Consider the following 13,023-nt stretch of genomic DNA (forward strand, 5'->3'; position numbering starts at 1 on the left):
GAATAAAACAGGCAACCTCTACTCATCCCTTCCCTCTGCCTGTGGTCTCACAAACCTCCTTCAAACTGGCACCAGAAACAGTGGCAGGAGAAGAAAGGGAATTGTGCAAGTTATTCCATATCCCCTCTGAAGAGAAGGCTGAGATTTTCATCTTGTTGATTTCACTGGTTTAATGTTTGCAATGTGGGGGGGAGGAAGAACAAAAAAAGAAGAGATAGTTGTGTTGCAATGCTAATGAGCACATTTACAAGGCTCTGCCAGCAATGCTGAGCTTCAGCTCGCTTTTATTAGCCATTTTGGAAGATGTCTTAGTTGCAGTTGCACAAAAAGCATTGTCAGGACTTTTATATTGTCTCATTTTGAATACTGTGACATTAGTTGGAGAGGGTCTGGTTCTGCAGCGCATAAGCCAGTATCAGTATTGTATAATACAGCAGCTAGACTCATTTTGCAGTGTGATTACAAAACCCATCACTGTGAATTATACAGCAAGTTAAATTGGTTTCCACCTTCTGCAAAGCCAGAATATTATCTTGCACAAATAGTATACAAATGTAGAAATAATACAAGTCCAACTTATCTGAATGATAGAGCACAGAAAGCTTTCATTGCTCACTCCATCAGTACTTTCTATTTTCTGCTAATGACACGTGCTGTGGTCTGAAAGCAAACTCTAGCAACAGTGAATGCTCTCACTTTTTACTTTTTACATTTTTATTTTTACCAAGCTTCAATTTACTAGAACACCCTGCTGCTCCTAAAAACTTTTCAAATCTGAAAAGTAATTTTTCGAGCAACATTTTACAGAGAATCACAGAATGGCCCACTTTGGAAAGGGACATTAAAGCCCATCCAGTGCCACCCCAGCCATGGCAGGGACACCTCCCACTGTCCCAGGTGCTCCCAGCCCCAGTGTCCAGCCTGGCCTTGGGCACTGCCAGGGATCCAGGGGCAGCCCCAGCTGCTCTGGGCACCCTGTGCCAGGGCCTGCCCACCCTGCCAGGGAACAATTCCTCATGGCCAAGATCCCACCCAGCCCTGCCCTCTGCCACTGGGAGCCATTCCCTGCCTCCTGGCATTGCAGTTCTGATGAACTTTTGATGAACTTTCCACTTCTCTTGATCAGAAGCACTTGTGAATGTCTGCCACTAATTAACTTTTTTTTTCTATTATTTATATTTTTCCATTAATTAAAAACACCATCATTAGCTTCAGATTTTTCAACATAATTTAAGTACTGGATGAGTATTTAAATTCGTATGAGTAACTCAGACTGTTCAGTCTTCCCCGGAGGAGGAAGGGAGCTTGGTCAACCTCATTCTCCTGAGTGAGCTGCATTTTCTAGTGCCTGAACACTGACCAGCTGAGAAAGAGCTACATGGTCTTAATGAACTTCCTAACATTTTACTCCCAGTATTCCAGCTCAGGATAGATGTAGTGAAGCGAGGAGCAGGCAAAGGAGAAGAAACAGCCAAACAGCTCCATCAGACTGAAATTATATCCCAAGAAAACCAGATACAGGAAAAGGCTGCCAAAAATTCCTCCTGCTAGACAGACCCTGGAGAAGCTTTCTAAACCCATTTTTCAGTTCTAGAATCCCATAACCATGCAGGCTGTTAAAAAAAATTGCCACACACATTTGTAGGTAGATGCAACTGCATGGGTGTAGAGGAGCTGATTTATTTTTCTCTTTCTATTAAAATCAGCAGCTCCATCTCTCGCAGAGCTGTACAAATAGAGTTATTCCAAGCAGACTATTTTGCAGACATCCTGTCTGTTCTCCAGACTGAGAATTGTCACTGCTGTGCTGCCACAGAGCTGATGGGATTTGGAGTTGCCATAGTGTTAAATGTTTCTCCTGTGATCAGCAACTGATGATTTAAATGAAAGTCTTGAGCCATTTTCTCTCCTCTGTATTTCACAGTCATTTCAAAGTCATCATAGACAAAAAGGTGTAATGATACCAGGTAAAAAATGTATTTAAATGAGCTTGCTGTGATCTGATTTCAAGGTCAGAGCACACAAACAGCCTCTGCTTTCAGCTGCTGTAAAGGACAGGACACGCTGAGGACCTCCAGCCATCCGAGTTATATTTAATAAACATGTACACACATTCCCTTCACAGTGCTTTCATGTTGAAATGCCTGAGCTGAATTTTTGTCCTTACAATGTGCACAGAATTCCAGCTCTCATGGGTGCCATGATTTACTTCAGTGGCTGTGACAAACGATGTGAGGCACAGCCAGGTGAAGGCAGGCCAGGATCAATGGGGCTCTAAGGCACTTGGCACTTGTAAAAGATTCTGAATATTTGCTTCTCAAATTTATCAGTATTAATAATTCTAATTTAATGCATTTTCCTTGTCACTTGCAATGAGTCAGTTTCTAATTAAATGTTGTTGAAAAAGATGAATTACACGTTTACATGCTTAAAAGGAGTTTTGCTAATATGTCTAAATCTAGATGTGAAATGTAGAACAGTATGATCTAATCCCCCTAAATACTGTTGTTATCCAAAATAAGTCTATGCTGAGTTAATTGTCAAAAAAGGAGAAGTACTGGAAAACTGAAAGATTGACATTTAACCCTCTAACATGTATTGGTATACATTTTATGTTCAGATTACATGGAATTAGTTTGCAGTATTAATCATTTCCCTTCGGTGGGGAGGCAATGACACAAGAAACAGCACATCTCCATTGACAGGTCAGAAATTCATTAATTCTTTTCCTCCCCTTTGCATTGTAGCTGTTCCTGTTTAAAAGCTGTAGAAATGCCCAATTTCGAGCTCTGCCCAGCAGTAGTGACTCCCATCTCTTTTTGACTGACAATGATGAGATTTCTGTCATGCTTTGCCTCTCCTACAGGGCCAGTGATGGGATTTTTTTTTCCTGAAAATCTTATTACTGAATGCACTGTCCTGGTCTCAGATGGAACTTTCAATCAGAGAGGCAATCAGAAGGTTTTCCATTTGTGAGTTTTCCTACAAAAGAGCTCTGCTAAACCCTCCAGTGTAGCCTCTCACTCACAGAGTGCCTTGCCCTGAACACTGAGGTGGCCCAAGCCACTGCCATGATCCATGTTCTCAGCACCTTCCCTGGCTCCCAGCCCTGGGATGTACACACAAACTGGCTCAGTTCCCAACCCCTTTCCTGTTTAAGCTGGTGTTGGATCTGCCATGGCAGCTCAGAACAGGCTGGCACCCAGACAAAGTGATGAGTAAGAGTGTGTTTGGCTTTTCTTGCAGTGAGTTACAAAAATACGTTTGATTTCATTGAAATCTCCAGGATATCTCCTTTCCTACCCTTACAGGACTTCACTGTTCAGTGTTTTGCCAAAAGTTTTAGATTCAATTATTCAAAAGCATTTTTGTTTTACTGCAGTGTAACTTAAATGTATTGGTTACAGCATGAATTTCAATAAAATCTTTATAATATATATCAAAGTGGTATTAATGCATTAATTGCCCACAGACTACAGTCATTAAGCCAAGCTGTGCTGCAGCTAAAGCAAAGTCAATGTTACCATCTGAAATACAGACAAAATTGAGGTTGTTAAGAATTCTTTGTTTGCAAAATAAGTGTTATTGAGGAGCTTTAATTCAGTGGGTTGTTTTAACCAGGAATGCTTAAACAAAAATCCTGTGAGGTTATTTTTCACCAAGGTGCAGTGAATCAGACACTCGTAACTCCTGTGCTCCCAGCACTGTCAAAATTCTCCAATCACTGTCAAATATTTCAAATATTCTCCTTTTTTTCTTTTCTTTTATTTTGTCTGTATTCAAGTAATGAATAAATGATTTTGAAGAAACTACACTCCTCAAAAAACTATGAAGTTATTCCGGCAGATTCATTTCTGCAGTGCCCAGGTAAACCTGAAAGAAAAGCAATAACAAGAAAAGTATTTATAAAAATATATTTCACAAAGTAGGAAACAATACAGGAGTTTCTCTGAATACAATACATGGAGTAAATAAACAAACAATAATATAGCTTCAAAACAAAGTAGAAAATTAAAATGATTTGCATGTAATACGTAGTTTTCTTATACAATTGCTACTTCTAAATGGCAAGTTTGCATTACAAATTGAGTATGCTTGCAGCTTCTAGTGTTCTTTCTCTGTGTGCAAGAGCCCTGGTGCATCACTATGAATATTATAGAAAAAAATGCTAATAACAGAAGCAGTAAAATTATGTACACACTGGTTCCTGCTCTAATACAGTGGAGAACTATAAGCATGTTTTTTTTTACTGTACTGTGTTATGTGTGGATTTCTAAAAGTCTATAGTTTAAATATTCACATGAACCAGTTTACTTCCAGCTGTTTGTGCTTGTATTAAAAACACCAGGTACTAGATTTATGAAGAAGATATAAAACTGTCAAAAGTTTTCTCTGGCAATGTTTAATTCCTGCCAGCATTCACTTAAAATTCAGCTACTGCAAATGGACAGGGAACTGCTTTAACCTGCAACAATTTGTCATTTTTCTTTTCAAAATGTACATGTATGAAACATTCATTATATATAGAAAAAAAAAATCTAACTGATATAATTTAGTTTTCTTCATAATCTTACTCTATAGATTATCAGTCTTAATAAATAAAAGCAGTAATGGACATCAATAAAATATTTATTTCAAAGATTAAACAAATAAATTCGATCTTTAGCAATAAAATCAGCAATTCTTTCATTTAAGTAAGTCCATCCCATTTCACAGTTTTTTCTTTCAGAAGACGAAGCACAGGGTTGATCCTTCTTCTAGAAAAAAAGATCCTTTTGTGAAGCAAGGTTTTGCAGCCCTGCCTCTGAATCTCTACACATTAGTAGTATTTATTACCCATCACTGGAATGGATTAAGAACATGTGAATATTTTAAGGCTTGACACAATATTTAAAGATGATATTCAGTCTGTGGTGGCGTGGCCAACAATTACTGTATGTACAATGGATGGTCACTGCACAGTAGGAGCCAGTAGGAATTGGCAATGCTATTTCTGCTCAGCATTGCTAAGAAGACCAAGATATTGCTTTGAACATTTCTGTGGCGGGATCTTTGTTGGCAATGCAGAAACAAACCTTTAGCTTTACACATACTGGGCGGGAGCTACTGTTCAACAGCAAATCCCTGCAAGTCCATTTCCTAAGAGAGCACCAATTTCATTTTTGTTCTTTTCAATTCACTGAAGATAATCAAAGATCCAAATCTCCATCTTCAGAGTGGTCAAGTGAATATCAAATATCCAAAGACTTCTAGACACTCCACATACTTTACTTCACACTCCACAAGACTTAACCTCCTAACATATACTTTTTTTTTTTGGTTCAACATTACAATGTAGTTGATTTTATAGATGACTGGCGCTAAACTTGCCTCTAAAACAAAAAGCCACATTAGTTTTAACTAACAGCAGTGGCCCTAGAATATTACATGATCATTAAGTCAACAGGGAAAAAGTTTGTAATCCACTGTCAAGTTTCTTTGTCACTTTCTCCGACTGAGTAAAGTTCTCCGAGTCTTTTAAAGCGAGGACCCCATTCACTGAGGTAGTCAAAATTCTGGTCTGAGTCTGATGTGGAGGACTCCAAGGAGCTAAGGGAACCAGCTGCTGACCCCTTCCCTTCATAGCCATAAATCTGGATAGAGTCATATGGCGGAGCTGTGGGATCATTATCAGCTTCATGAAGCCTTACATTAATAAATTCATCAACATCAACACCATTAGGAACAGGGGCAAGACCCTGCCTGGGCATAAACTGAAGATCAGGCTTAATATCCTTACGAGGCAAAAATCCATTAATTCCGTCAGGATTTTGCAAAGTTGCAATGTCAAAGGCTTCTGTGTCTTCCTCTCCACCTCCCTCGTCGTCGTAGCGAATGATATTTTCCCTCACATCTTCATCATCTTTGATGATCAGAGGCTCATTCTTGTGTCTTCTTAGTGTCACAAACAGCACCACAATGACTGCAAAGACAGCACCACAAGCTGATTAGGCAAAACATTTCCAACCCAAACACCACATGGTGGGTGCAGCTGGGGTAGGTGAGAGGTTGCTTTTTGTGGGATTGGGAGTAATAAGGGTGAAAAGCTGAATGACCTATGACTTCAACCCCCTTCACATGAATGAAATTGGATCAGAAATTCTGATTAGTCATCTAGTCTTTGATTATCAGCTCATATTTACATCTGAAGCTCAATTTTATAGAAGCCAGAAGGTTTCCCATACTTCTAAATTCGAGCCTCGATTTTTCCCTTTGGAATTGAAGGCGTGCTGTCATTATTCACATAGTCTGTAATGATCTACATTAGGGATGGTGTTTTCAAATATTAGGGAGTGTTTTTCTGGAAACATAGCCCTAATGGGAGTAGGAAATCAGTGGTTTTTCTACCTGCTGCAAGAGACTTCTATTATATAGCAAAAAAGAGAGTGAGAAAATAAGTGAGATAGAAAGAGCTCAGCTCAATTCAGAATCGTGGACAAATGCATAAAAAACTCTAGATGGTTATGCTTGGTTTTGCAGTTTAATGATTAAACCTCAGCATTTACTGATTTACTGATGTAAATCTCAATCACAAAGTGAAGCTGCAAAGTGCAGAAATACTCTCACTGTTCTCTCCCTCGCTTGCTTGATGTTGTATACAAATGTTGTATGTTTTATTAAAATACAGCACAGCACTTGTCTTGTAAAGCTTTAGTGTCACTTGTGCCATTACAATCCAGAATAAACTCCTAATAGAAATATAAAAATATAAATAAATATATAATGGAAAGAGATAAAGCTATAAGAAGGCATCCAAAGGAGGGAGCCTGGCTGGGGAAGGACCTGCAGGGGCCACCCGAGGAGTGGCTGAGGGCACTGGGCTGGGTCACCTTCAGCAGAGGGGCTGAGGGCAGAGTTCCCTGGGGCTGTAGGGACAGCTCTGAGCTCTGCTCTGGGCCAGGGACAACACCCAGGAACGGCTGGAGCTGGGCAGGGCAGGCTCAGGCTGGACCAGGGAAAGGCTCTGCTTCCCCAGGAATGGCTGGAGCTGGGCAGGCTCAGGCTGGATCAGGGAAAGGTTCTGCTTCCCCAGGAATGGCTGGAGCTGGGCAGGCTCAGGCTGGATCAGGGAAAGGTTCTGTTCCCCAGGAATGGCTGGAGCTGGGCAGGGCAGGCTCAGGCTGGATCAGGGAAAGGTTCTGCTTCCCCAGGAATGGCTGGAGCTGGGCAGGGCAGGCTGGATCAGGGAAAGGTTCTGCTTCCCAGGGAATGGCTGGAGCTGGGCAGGCTCAGGCTGGATCAGGGAAAGGTTCTGCTTCCCAGGGAATGGCTGGAGCTGGGCAGGGCAGGCTCAGGCTGGATCAGGGAAAGGTTCTGCTTCCCCAGGGAATGGCTGGAGCTGGGCAGGCTCAGGCTGAGATCAGGGAAAGGTTCTGCTTCCCCAGGAATGGCTGGAGCTGGGCAGGCTCAGGCTGGATCAGGGAAAGGTTCTGCTTCCCCAGGGAATGGCTGGAGCTGGGCAGGCTCAGGCTGGATCAGGGAAAGGTTCTGCTTCCCCCAGAGGTGCTGGCACTGCCCAGGCTCCCAGGGAATGGGCACAGCCCCGAGGCTGCCAGGGATGCACAGGGGGATTGCTGGGGGGTCTGCAGGGACAGGAGCTGGGTCAGTGATCCCTGTGGGTCCCTTCCAGCTCAGGACATTCTCTGATTCCATGATTCACACGAGTATACCACAGATCCATCTTCCATGGGTGAACCCACACTGGGTTCACCTTGCTGCTCAACACCCCCATGTGATTTTCAGCTTCCCATTCCACACCTCTTTATTCTGTAACTCGTGTGTGTGACTACTTCAGAACAGGACTTTGCTCTCTCTGCTTCTGTCCAGCTCTTAGCACATGAAGGATGCAATCCTACTGCCTGTGGCATTCACATTCTCTGAAAAAAATCCCCTCACCCAGGATTTTTCTCCTGGGAAAAGGAAAACATTTCTTATCTTATTTGTTTCTCCTCTGTTTTGCTCATGCGGAATGTGTTTGGAGACTGTTTACCCAAAGGTGATTGTTCCATTGGATTCTGCTGTGAGCTGTTTTGACTCTTTGGCCAATTGGGGCCAAGCTGTGTCGACTCTGGAAAGAGTCATGAGTTTTCATTATTATCTTTTTAGCATTCATTAAGTATCCTTTCTGTATTCTTTAGTTTAGTATAGTATTCTTTAATATAATATAGTAAAGTAAATACATAAAATAATAAATTGGCCTTCTAAGAACATGGAGTCAGATTCATCATTCCTGCCTTCATCGGGGCATTTCCTACAAATAAAATAACTGCCCGCCCTGTCAGTGCTGCTGCAAGTAAGACTGGACTGTCCCTCCTCCTCTCTGAACCCCACACCTCCTCAGAGCTGGCAAACACCGGGGGATTTGTGACTTGGGCTGTACCACAGGCCAGGCTGTGCCATGGGCTGGGCTGTACCGCAGGCCATGCCACGGGCCAGGCCATGCCACGGGCCAGGCCATGCCACGGGCCAGGCTGTACCATGGGCCAGGCCATGCCACAGGCCAGGCCATGCCATGGGCTGTACTGCAGGCCATGCCACGGGCCAGGCCGTACCATGGGCCAGGCCATGCCACAGGCCAGGCCATGCCACAGGCCAGGCCATGCCACGGGCCAGGCCATGCCATGGGCCGTACTGCAGGCCATGCCACGGGCCAGGCCGTACCATGGGCCAGGCCATGCCACAGGCCAGGCCATGCCATGGGCCGTACTGCAGGCCATGCCACGGGCCAGGCCATGCCACGGGCCAGGCCGTACCATGGCCAGGCCATGCCATGGGCCGTACTGCAGGCCATGCCACGGGCCAGGCCGTACCATGGACCAGGCCATGCCACAGGCCAGGCCATGCCATGGGCCGTACTGCAGGCCATGCCATGGGCCAGGCCGTACCATGGGCCAGGCCATGCCATGGGCCGTACTGCAGGCTGTGCCACAGGCCAGGCTGTGCTGTGGGCCATACCGAACCACAGGCCAGGCCATGCTGTGGGCCATACTGCAGGCTGTGCCACGGGCTGTGCCAAAGGCCAGGCCATGCCGTGGGCCGGGCTGTACCACAGGCCGTGCCACAGGCCAGGCCGTGCCGTGGGCTGGGTTGTACCGCAGGCCGTGCCGCAGGCCAGGCCAGGCTGTGCCGTGGGCCATACCACAGGCCACACCATGGGCCCGGCCATGCCACGGGTCATGCCGCGAGCACCCACCGAGCAGCAGGATGATGCAGGCCAGGATGGCGATGAGGGCGCCCATGCTGAGCCCGATGGGCAGCACGTAGGCCTCGGCGTTGCAGGACTGCACGGTGCCGTCGCTGCTGCAGCCGCACACGCGGATGGTCAGCGTGCCCGTGCTGCTCATGGGCGGCGTGCCGCTGTCGCTGATGACGATGGGCAGCAGGTACACCTCCTGCTTCTGCCGGCTGAAGCCGCTGTGCTTGGCCAGGATGCTCAGGGTGTTATCTGCAAGGCAAAATCTCAAGCTGCATCAAGGGAAATTTAGGTTGGAAATTAGGAAAAAGTTTTTTACGGAAAGGGTGATAAAGTTCTGGAATGGTTGCCCGGGAAGGTGATGGAGTCACCATCCCTGGGTGTGTTAAAAAAAGACTGAATGTGGCACTGGGTGCCAGGGTTTAGTTGAGGTGTTAGGGCTGGGTTGGACTCGATGATCTTTAAGGTCTCTTCCAGCTTAGTCATTCTGTGAAATCTGTGAAAATGGCAACATCTCAAAACACAGCTCAGTGCCTTCAGGAACCTCAGCGCAAACGTCCGTCCTTGTGCCAGCAGCACGTGAAATGTCTCCCCTTTCTGTCCTGCTGCCTCAAGAAGTGCAATATATGTATTTTTTTGTGTGATAAGAAGATCATGATGCCTTATTTCTCCTCTGCATACAGCACTACAAATATCTTCCCATCATGATTCACCAATTTTTTTTCAAGCCACACAGTCATAAAAATCCAGCCAGTAAAACAAGAGAGAAACGAGATGTTAAAGAAACCCACACTTAAAGCATATTCACCAATTAACACAAATCTTCTTTGCCTTATACCCACAAACTACACATTTTCCACTGCTATAAAAGATTTTTCCTTTTTATATAAAGACAAAAGAAAAGCTAAATGCATTAAAAGTTGTGGGTTTAATTTTAAGAGATCTAAACATTTATTTGACCTCAATGAAGACAAGAGAGCAAACCAGGCTGTATCTCCCATGGAGGCAGACAGGAAATGAGTCTAGGACGTCTTACCTCTGCACACATATGCAGAAAGTTAATTTTGGAAATATAAAGAAGCATCTGACTGCATGACATCCTACATAGCCATAGAGTTACACAGTGAAATCTCTCAGAGTCACTTAGTTCTCAGTTCACCAAATGAATACAAGTTGATTTTTCTAAGAGTAAAAACATACAGATTTTAGTTGCATATTTATAAAAATTACAGATTCTAGACAGTTATAAACACACACATATCAGATATCAATAATTTTGTATGTGTCATAGTGCTCAGGTATAAACCATGATTAGTGGCATGTCAAATATACAGAAAATTCTGATTTCTTTATATACTTAAATATTCTCTAACTTTTGACTGCTTTATTCCATGGAGTAAAATAATAGTTAAATATTAGGAATTATGATAACAGAGTGCATGTTGACTTGCACTAGTTTTCTGTTTGTGTTTTGTTTAAAAAAAGTGATTCAGAGGAACAGAGAAGAGTAATAAGTGTGTGTTGCTGTGGAATCCAATGACAATTTAAAAATAAAGCTGCACATCTTGTTTGGAAGAAGGAGTTGAAGTTCATTTTCCTGATGCATCATGAACAAAAGAAAGCCTCCTGATATTTCATGCTCTAAAATGGACACGTGCAGTGCTAAATGTCATTCCATGGAAGGAAAGAAAACACTAGGAGTGCTCATATGACAATAGGCTTCTCCTGAAGATCAGGTCCCTTCCCACACAAACATTCTGTGTTTCTATAATTTTCTATCCCTTCCACAGCAGAATCACCTACCAATCATGTTTACTTGGCCTAGAGAGGTTCTTCCTATAATTTATGTTGCAGATGATGTAAGCATTTCAGCATTTTTCATAAATTTAGATTATGCAACAGGTGAAGGCCAATCTAAAAATTAACTCCTTCATAAAGCAGAATAAATATGGTCACTTTGCAGAACAAAAAGTATTCCTAATAATTTTTTTTTCCACAGGAATCCTGAGGTTTTATCTATTCCAGTTGGAAACAGTCACATCAAAACTGATGGCACCCTGGAGCTAAATAAATAGTCTAGCTCTTCCTTGTGCCCTTTTTAAAATGAAAGGAAGCATATGTGTTTACTGAAGACAAATTTCAGGTATAAGCTCTTAAGAATTCTGACAACTCAAATAGGCCCAAAGTCCCTGATGACATCCAGTGCCACACGTGCCAGTGTGCTGCAGTGGAAAAGTCACGTGTGTTTGAAGCCAATAATTAACACACATCTGGAAGGGAACAAAACCTGCACTGCTCCTTGGTTGGGTGTGCCAGGTGTTAACACATGTGTGCAAGTTAAACCACTTCCAGTGCCATCCTTGCTCCCTGCAGGGCAAAAAGGGAAAAGTTATGTTGGGAAAATAATCCTGTAGCTCAGTTACCCTGAATATGGGTGTGTAGAGCTTTACCAAAGTAAGAGTGACTACACGATGTGCAAAAGGTCCTCTTTTGATGTGATAGCCTTCTTTTCCCCCTTGGCACCCCTCCCTGTTTTCAAATACTGGAAAATAAATTCATCTGTCTGCTGTCATTCTCCTGCAAAATTAAAAATATCCCAGCATAAGCTGCATCCTTAATCCTTTTGCTTTAACCTTTCAAAAGAGAAAATAACTATGCGGTGCTCAATTTCCAGCTCTTTCTTTGAGACAAATCCCACTCAAAGGTGTCACATCTGTAGTCATTTATTTGGAACTCCAGAGACTTTTACAGTTCTATAGCACAGTGCTCTAAAATCTGTACTGATACAGCCTGTTCCTTCCTGTGAACCTGCTGCAGTCCTTCTCTGCCCAAGCTGGAGCACAGGATTGATTGCTGAGCCCAACAGCCCTGCACTTTACAGATATGCAAAAGAGGGAAGGCACCTGCTTTAGGAAGGAACTAAAAAAGAGAAGCTGCACTTGTTGGGAACAGCTTCAGATCCCTTCCATCCTCCTGAGACACTCACTGCCATCCTGTCTGCTGCAGAAAATTCTAATAAGCCAAAACCAGAGCATAACTGAGTAAAAAAAAGGAAGCTTGCACTCCAAAGAGAAGAGGGCAGAAAAAGTGAGAGGGAGGAGAGATGGAGAAAATAAAGTGCCCATCAGTGAAGCTTTGCTGAGTGTAAGCTTTGCTGGTTTCTTGATCCCTGGTTGGAATTTATAACCATGGTTATCAATTGATAGCCATGGTTATCAATTCAAGTTCAGAAGCATTGAGAGAAAGCAAAAGAGATGCAAGATATTTGGGATATTAACTGTTAGTTAAGTGCAAAATAAGTTGCAATGGCTGGTCAGAACTCTTCAGAAGAGATGTCAAACAAGGAGAAGAGAATAACTTTCTTTTCTTACAGATGGCTTGTTTGGTTTTTTGTTGTTGGTTGAGGGTTTTTTGTTTGTTTGCTTGATTTTTGCTAGAAACCATGTTTGATTAAAAGTGAATATGTTATGCCTGGAAAGAAACTGACAAGCAGAACATAGAAAAAGCAAAATTAAATGACCAAATTGTTTTGCCAGTGGGTGGCAAGTCCTCCATTTGACTTAGGAATTTTATTTAGCAGGAAATTCTTTCCCCTTCATTGCTATGTCTTAAAATAAATATACCTTGGTGTTGCTGGAGATGTGGAAGAACAGTGACTCCCTAGGTTGACATTTTAGTTGGTTCCTAGATAAAGGAAGATAAATCCTGGCAGCTGATCAGCAATAAACTCAATTTGTCTGATTTGCTTCTCCTTTCTGGACATTCCAGAAGGAGCCTCCTCCAGGAACAAC

The 13,023-nt window shown here is 43.2% G+C and overlaps 1 protein-coding gene across 1 annotated transcript in view; it reads right to left on the reverse strand.

Moving 5' to 3' along the window:
* Positions 1 to 5,468: 5,468 nt before the first annotated feature.
* Positions 5,469 to 13,023, reverse strand: part of CDH8 (cadherin 8) — a gene marked incomplete at its 3' end in the record, with an annotated part of 138,626 nt that continues 131,071 nt past the window's right edge. The window contains exons 12-13 of the mRNA XM_084215306.1: positions 9,233 to 9,484; positions 5,469 to 5,962 (exon numbers count right to left, since the gene is read on the reverse strand). Coding sequence (XP_084071432.1) covers positions 5,469 to 5,962; positions 9,233 to 9,484 — 746 coding nt within the window. The remainder of the gene's footprint in view (positions 5,963 to 9,232; positions 9,485 to 13,023) is intronic.

Source organism: Fringilla coelebs (genome assembly GCF_963513975.1).
Source record: "Fringilla coelebs genome assembly, chromosome: 14".
In the NCBI taxonomy this organism is placed as follows: Eukaryota; Metazoa; Chordata; class Aves; order Passeriformes; family Fringillidae; genus Fringilla; species Fringilla coelebs.